Raw genomic sequence first — 7,232 nt, 5'->3', positions numbered from 1 at the left:
CGTCGTCGGGAGGCCGGCTAGCTGCAGGGCGTTGCCCAAGAGTGGGTGATCTACGCCTGGTGCCTCCGCGTTGCCTCGACTGGCCTGGGATGGTCGCCGGCATTGGAGCCCGACCTGAATAAATGTGGCGGTCCTAGGGTTGCTCTTGTGCGAAGATGAAGACCTTCCTGAGGCATGTCCTTCTTGATCTGGCCAGAGTGTTGAGTTTCGGAAGGCACCGCCGACGGATGTAACATTGCACATATCGCCTGGAGTTTGCTGGACCGGGTGGTATTCGGTCATGCACACTCATGTTTTTATTCCGACCATTTGGTTTGGAGGGAGCAGCGTGAAGCTCTGTTCTTTCTTGCCATGAGGAGACATTTTGGTCCATGGTGAAATCAGATGCGGAGAATATCATGATGGCTAGATTGGAGTGCTAGCAATGGAGATCTAAATCTATGCGATGTTGAGGGACTTGCTTGGTGTTCCGGGCTTCGCAGCAGCAATATGAAAGTGGGGGCGGCAACATGTGAAGTTCAGAGTCACGCCTTTCAAGATGAAAATTCAAGGCCTAGCCTTAATTGGTTGTGCCTGACAATGATCTTGTTGAAGATATTATTTTGAAATCACAGACTATCTTTAGGGTGAAAACCTAAGATTTTTGATCGGACAACGACGGCGCTGGTGCACTGTTCCCTTCTTCGAAGAGTCTGATATTTAGGTGTTGTCTTGGCGGTGGTTATATTGTTGTTGCTAGGGCTGGAATGTTGTGGCGGAACTTTTATTTCTTAGTTGTTTTTTTCTTTTTCTGTCCATGTGCATCCGTACATCAGGGCATTGCGTTGTTGCAGAGGCCAAAGGATGAGTGTATTTGGTATTTCCTAATATTAATATATTCCCTTTTATCAAAAAAGATCAAACATAGGTCAAACAGTAAACAAGTTATTCTCAATTTACATTCATGATCATAATCTCAGGACACGCCAAAAAATAGCATCCGACCTCCCTAGCAGGGCAAAATAGCATTTCGTCATCCTATTAGCCTTGATGCGAGCGGGTCATGGTGTCGATCGAGACGGCGAACGGCGAACGATGTGAGCGCGCTGCAAATTAGAATGAGGTGGACCACAAATTGTACTATCTTGGAATGTATTTTGGAGATTTGAGTAATCTGAGTCCGAGTTTATACTGTACCATCCATATGCATCCAACAGATAAGATAATGTAGCAACCTGACTTGAATTTGACAGCCATAGAACAAGAGCATGTAATAAGTAAGTTTATAGCTATACTTCCGTCTATCTATACCTAATAATAAAGGAGCTAAGGTTTCTGCCAAAATTTTCGTCCAACTTTAAATTACCCCTAGAACAGTGAATATTTACCCCTGTGCCACCGTTAAGTTAAACAAAGAAAAAACCTCTGCTCAGCTATCTCTCACCCTCGGACGATCCCCCACGCGAGTAAACCAGAACTGTCCATGGGCCTTCCTCGCTCAAATCCAGGCTTTGCGGGTCTGTTTTGTCGGGCCTTTTATTACCAGTACGTATATGTCAGAAAATATAGAGAGGGTGCATTATTTTAGCGTTGAAATAGTCCCACCTCGGTCACATAAACCGCCCCTCACCAGTTTATATGCATGAATTTCTTGTGTTGAAATGAGCCGACTTGGAACAACAATGAGCAGCAAATATATAGGCAAATTCGGGAAGACCGACTTGGACCTCATGTACTGTTCGGCTCTACATGAAGGAATTGCACGGTGCGAATGGCGGGATTAAAAGAGGAAATTTCACGCTGATGGTGACATGAGGAATGAAAGGATCAGACCAATTTGGTCGGAATGACGTTGATGGCCGGCACAACCGCTGTGAGGCGTGGAGGAGCCGCCTTGCGGCACAAGAGGTGGAGGCGGCGGCGGCGAGTGCGCGCCCCATGGCCGACGCCAGACAGTGGAAGGGCAGAGGACGATTGGGGAACGAGAGGAGGCTGCTTTGGGGCGTCGTGGATTGGGACTGGACCCGAGGGGGGGATTAGCAGCGGGCTTAGCTGGGCCAAGCCAAATGTGCGCCAATCTGGTCAAGCTGGGCCGACAGGTCCTGAGAGGGTATCCTTCTATTTTTTTAATACAACTTTTCAACGAGAGACTCTCATGCGTGTCAATGCCGGATAGAAATGGAAAGATCTTTGTCTCAAAAAAAAAAAAATGGAAACATGTAGCATATGCACCAGGAACCTGTCAAACCATGGCGTTATATCATGCTGACCAAATTAAGCATTGGAATCAACTACTCAGATTGGAAGCTAGGAGATGGGATACACAATTTTGGCGTGTCTGATGGAGTCTGTAATGGATCATGATGGATAATATCATGCTCAACCTCTTTATGTTAGGCTGATTCTTCACAGCATAAAAACAAGTGGTTATACATATTGCTAGACCGACAATGTTGATGCCGTGCAAGACACCTACTGCCTCATACGTACAAAATATTGTTTTGCTCGAGTTTCTACTTGCAAATGCATTTAAAAACTTTTAATACTCCCTCCGTTCTACCAAAGTTATAATCTCAGATAACTTTCATGAGATGGAGGGAGTATATCTGTGTTTTCACAAAATGGTTACCGACATGCAGCATCTACCCTAGGAGATCTTACTTTGTGCATCTCCATAATGCCGGTATGTTATGGGCGCCTCATGCGAAAATTAGGACATCGGTCATGGATGCGGGAGAGAAGGGTGCCACTACCTGCGACCATGGAGGCATTATTCCTCGCGGGAGCACAGGCGTCACCGAGTTATGTGAAGGAATCAAATAAATGACTATTCAATAAAAAAATCATTCCGTGGTAACGAAGGTGGTAATTGAATAAATGACTATTCAATAAAAAAGCTCATTTCAAATAAATGACTATTCAAAAATTAGGACATTTTGTCTGTTTAGTTTTATACGTCGTTGTGTATTTTCGTCTATCATATACATCATGAAAAAAAGAATAGTCTTGGTCACAAAGGTGGTACTAATTCTTTTACTGTATGCTATCGTCCTCGACCGATTGGATCTAATTTTGTTATGCATGATTACATTCATCCCGAATAGGCATCAACCATGATAACAAATATGAGAAGTGTCAACTGTTAACATAGATGGGTTGCTAAAGCGTTTGACCATTTGTTTTTCCCGATGCAACGCACGGGCACTTTTGCTAGTCTATACCTAATAATAAAGCAAAAAGGGGTTCCGTCGTCCATTTTTTATTACCCTTAATTTTTGTGGAAATTACATGGGTTGCCACCGCTGAGTAAATAACGGTTCGTTCGCTGGTTGACCGCATAAGCTGAACTCCTCCCGCACGCATCCGAGCTCCAGGCCAAGCTCCTCTGAGTCTCTGAGTCTGACCCGCATCGCGCCAAAATCCTCCCCTCCCCTATCCCAAGTCTACCCTCCTCCTATCTACAGGCCCTCCCATTCGATGGCGCGCAGACGGAGCGTGGTGATCGACAGAGGCGCACCCCTTGGCCAGGATTAATGGAGAAATCGGGAGCGTGGTGGTCGGTGGAGTCGCTCCCAGGTGCGGGAGTCGGCCAACCATGGGAGTCTGACAGGGACGTCCAAGTCGAGTAGGGAGCGCGGAGAGTTGCAGAACAACGAAGAGACCCAGCAGTCGCCACTCCAAAGTCCCGCCACCGGTCGTGGGTCTCCGCTGCTGCGCCACCCTTCCGCCAGGAGCCCAGGAGCTCGCGGCAGCCGACCACTGGAGTACTCGACTCTGCTTAATCTTCAATCGCAGCTCCTGAGACACAGCCAGAGGGAACAATAGACAAATCCACTGCCCGCAAAAAAGTAGATAAATCCACCGGCACATCTGATTTGGACAATCATATCTCTGAAGCTTCACCAGATACTGATGTTAATGGAAGTGATTTGGCCAACTCAGCACATGAGCTACAGGTCAAGACTGGTGTAGCCGTGTAGTCGTCATACTGAAACGAAAACTGATGCAGTCGTTAGTGACAAAACGTAAACTGATGCAGCCATTAACAACCAACCATCTTTGCTTGAAGTGCTCCTCAGCCACAGGCAACTCTGAAGCAAACTGCGTGTTCAGGTTCATGTCAGGCACCATTCTTTTAATTGTACGATCGACACTTGATTAGAACCATCTTTAGCAGGCAAAGTGGGCAAATAATAGCACTTTTCTTCATTGGATTCTCTCATCTAAAATCACTACCAGATAGTTTATACGTAGTAAAAGTTATTTTTAACTGAATTTGTAAACTAACTGATTGAACCATCGTAGCACATAGTAAGGTTCATGTCAGGTGCTAGCAGTGCAAACCATGCGAATCAGAGCCCCTACTAGGTAACTTTGTATTACTACCACACGATATTACTGATTATTTAGAGTGTGCAAATATGTACTAGGAAAAGGATACTCATCCACGGATAAATAATTCATCATGAACAACAATACTATATTTTAGGGTAAATACTTCGACATGAACAACAATACTACTATATTTGGAAAGCTTACATTACTGCCTTATATATATTTCTGTATTGATTTTAAATCCATAGCGACATTAGTTCTGCTACTCTATAGAGTTTCTGAAGGACAAACCAGTTCACCCTCGCGAGAATGGAGCAACGGAGAGTAAAACAAGAACATGATGGATAGTCAAAAAAGACAATGTTTGGTAGCTTTGTAGTACCCTTCATTGATGGGTTTTAGATTGGGAGTAGTCATCGGTGCTCAAGTGTGGTTCCCATGCTAAATATAGTACTCACGCTATTTAATATTGAGGTTGCTATTTGACTGTTAAGTTGTGTTAGACTTTGTTCTTGGCATGATAATAGGAGTGAACCTATACAATGGAATAGATTTTGTGCGGGGAATACATAATATACTGTGCAATTTTAACTGTTGCTTGTGTTGCCTTTTAACTCACTATTAAGTCTTTTTTTTTTATCCAGCTTTTTTTCTGGGTGCAGATTTGCATATATTAGTTTCCGCGGAAATCACACGCGGATCAAAGGAGCTATATATATGGGATGTTTCCCTGGGCAAGGGGCCACAATTAAACGAAAATTGAGCAATTATTTCATAATTCCATTCGGGACAAATCAACTTTAGTACGAACTCGTTCCAGTTTGATTTGATAAGTTAGATGACCAGTGAAACTGAACACCATATTTTATATTTTAAATCCGTTGCAACGCACGGGCAATTTTTTGCTAGTAATAACATAAAACAGAAAAAAACTTGAACCTTAAATAGCTAGCCTATATGCCTCTCGCTGATGGCGGGGGCGGGGGCGCGGCGGCAGCGACATGAGTTGAACCCGGCGGCCCTGCATCATCCAAAATTGCCGGACTAACTATATTGCTGGCACCCGGCTCGTACCGGAATACCTAAGGATGACGAAAGACTTTGCTGGAACTGCGTGTCCCCGGAGCCGGAAACTGAGGCGATGGAGCTGCCTGGCTGCTGTTGCTGGTGTCGGCATCGCCGCGCTGGAAATCCTGACCAGACCACCAATACCCAGGGTAGCTTTCTACACTCGTGAAGTTGCCGCCCATGCCCATGGCGTACTCTCCGCCGGTGTCGGAGACAATAGCAGATTGCTCAGGCGCCGGAGTGGCGTTGATGAAGTGGCCGCCCATGCCCATGCATAGGGGCGGGCTTTGGTAGTAGTACCCGACCGGCAAGACTCCATTGCACGGCTGGTCGTGGCACATGGTCAGTTCGGGGCAGACGTAATGAGTATTGCCGTAGCCAGGCGCGTGCATCTGGCCATAGCTGTCCACACCGCCCAAGTAGTTTCCACCGGTGTGTTGGAAGCCGAACGGCGGTTGCGTCGTCTCTGCATTGTGCATTTGGTAGCTATTGTTGTCCCACAAGAATTCCTCCGGCCGCCGGCCGAGGTTGTTGTTTTTCCCAGGGCACGGCACCATCTGCAGCTGGAAGCCGGCGTCCATGTCCCCGGCGTTGCCCCCGATGCAGGGGAAGCCATCATGACCGAGCTGCGGCGCCATGACGGCGTCCGCCGCAGTCTGCTCGAGCAGGCCGTCTGCTGGCAAACCCAGTGCCTCTAGCCTCTTCCTCGTGCCACGCAACGTCGCGTTGATCATCTCGAGCAGCTCCCCCGCCTCTGCCGGCGTCATGTCGCCGAGAGCCACGCCCACGTCCGCGAGCGAACCGGGGCCCTGCTGCTGCACCCTGGCGAGCTTGGCCCTTTCCTTGCATAACTCCGCCTCGAGGTGAATCCGTAGCGTGTGCTGCGCGCGGATCTCCGGCGGCACGGCTCGGTACCTGTCCAGAATGCCCTCCTCCGATTCCCACTGAAGCGGCACGACGCCGGCATCACCCGCGGTGCAGACGAGCGCTACCTGCACGCCGCACAACGTGGCGAGCTCGCCGGCCTTCTTCTTGATCCCCTTGGCCCTCCTCGCGTACGTCGCGGCGCGCGCCCGCGCGCCTTCGATGAGCCTCATCGCGATCTTGCAGCGAGGCATGATGGCTGGCGCTGACGGCGAGTACTTCTTCCTGCTCCTCCTCCGATCTCCTTTGGCTTTGTGCTTCTCCGACCGTCCGGCGCTGCGGTATAAATAGAAACGGAAGCTTCTCTGCACGGACGGGAACGAGGCCAGCAGTAGGGCCTTCCTATTACGTAATCTGGCATTAGTCTAATCTAAATTCCTGTTAAGCAAATGATGATGCTGCTAGCTTTGCTAGCTGAGTATTTTGTAGGTAATACTGTCTCGGGCGTAGGATTAAAAACATAAATAGCCGTGATTAACCTGCTAGGTATCCGATCTCTTCTTGAGTTGCACTAGCGGAAAGTTTTTTGGGTCTTGGATTGATTTACTTCCTTTTTTAACTGCGCGGACGAGTTTCCATGACCTTCGAACGCGTTATGGAAAGTGGAACCGTGTTAATTTGACACGGATTTTTTCCTGTTTCACGATGGAAACCTTCCTACCGACAAATAGCATGGTTTTAAATTTTAATTTTCTTGACAACAATACGATTAGGAGTTTTTTTGTGAAACAGAACGTGGACACTCACCCCTATAATACACCTATGAGCACCTTTGACAGTCCAAGAAATTAATTCGGTGGGTCTTGGAATTGGCTAAGTAAATGGGAGTTGGAATCTCTGCTCTGGATTAAATAATCAAAGAGTTTTGATTTCATCGGGAACAGAAGATACACGTGCATTTGCAAGAAATTAAATGGGAGCGCTAA

At 47.3% G+C, this 7,232-nt stretch overlaps 1 protein-coding gene across 1 annotated transcript; it reads right to left on the bottom strand.

Annotated features, from left to right (window-relative positions):
• Positions 1–5,396: 5,396 nt before the first annotated feature.
• LOC127327057 (uncharacterized) lies at positions 5,397–6,500 on the bottom strand. The gene has a single exon (XM_051353840.2). The coding sequence runs from the start codon at positions 6,498–6,500 to the stop codon at positions 5,397–5,399; it is 1,104 nt and encodes a 367-aa protein (XP_051209800.1).
• Positions 6,501–7,232: the final 732 nt, after the last annotated feature.

Source organism: Lolium perenne, chromosome 3 (assembly GCF_019359855.2).
Source record: "Lolium perenne isolate Kyuss_39 chromosome 3, Kyuss_2.0, whole genome shotgun sequence".
Lineage (NCBI taxonomy): Eukaryota > Viridiplantae > Streptophyta > Magnoliopsida > Poales > Poaceae > Lolium > Lolium perenne.
This window is presented reverse-complemented; position numbering and strand designations above follow the sequence as displayed.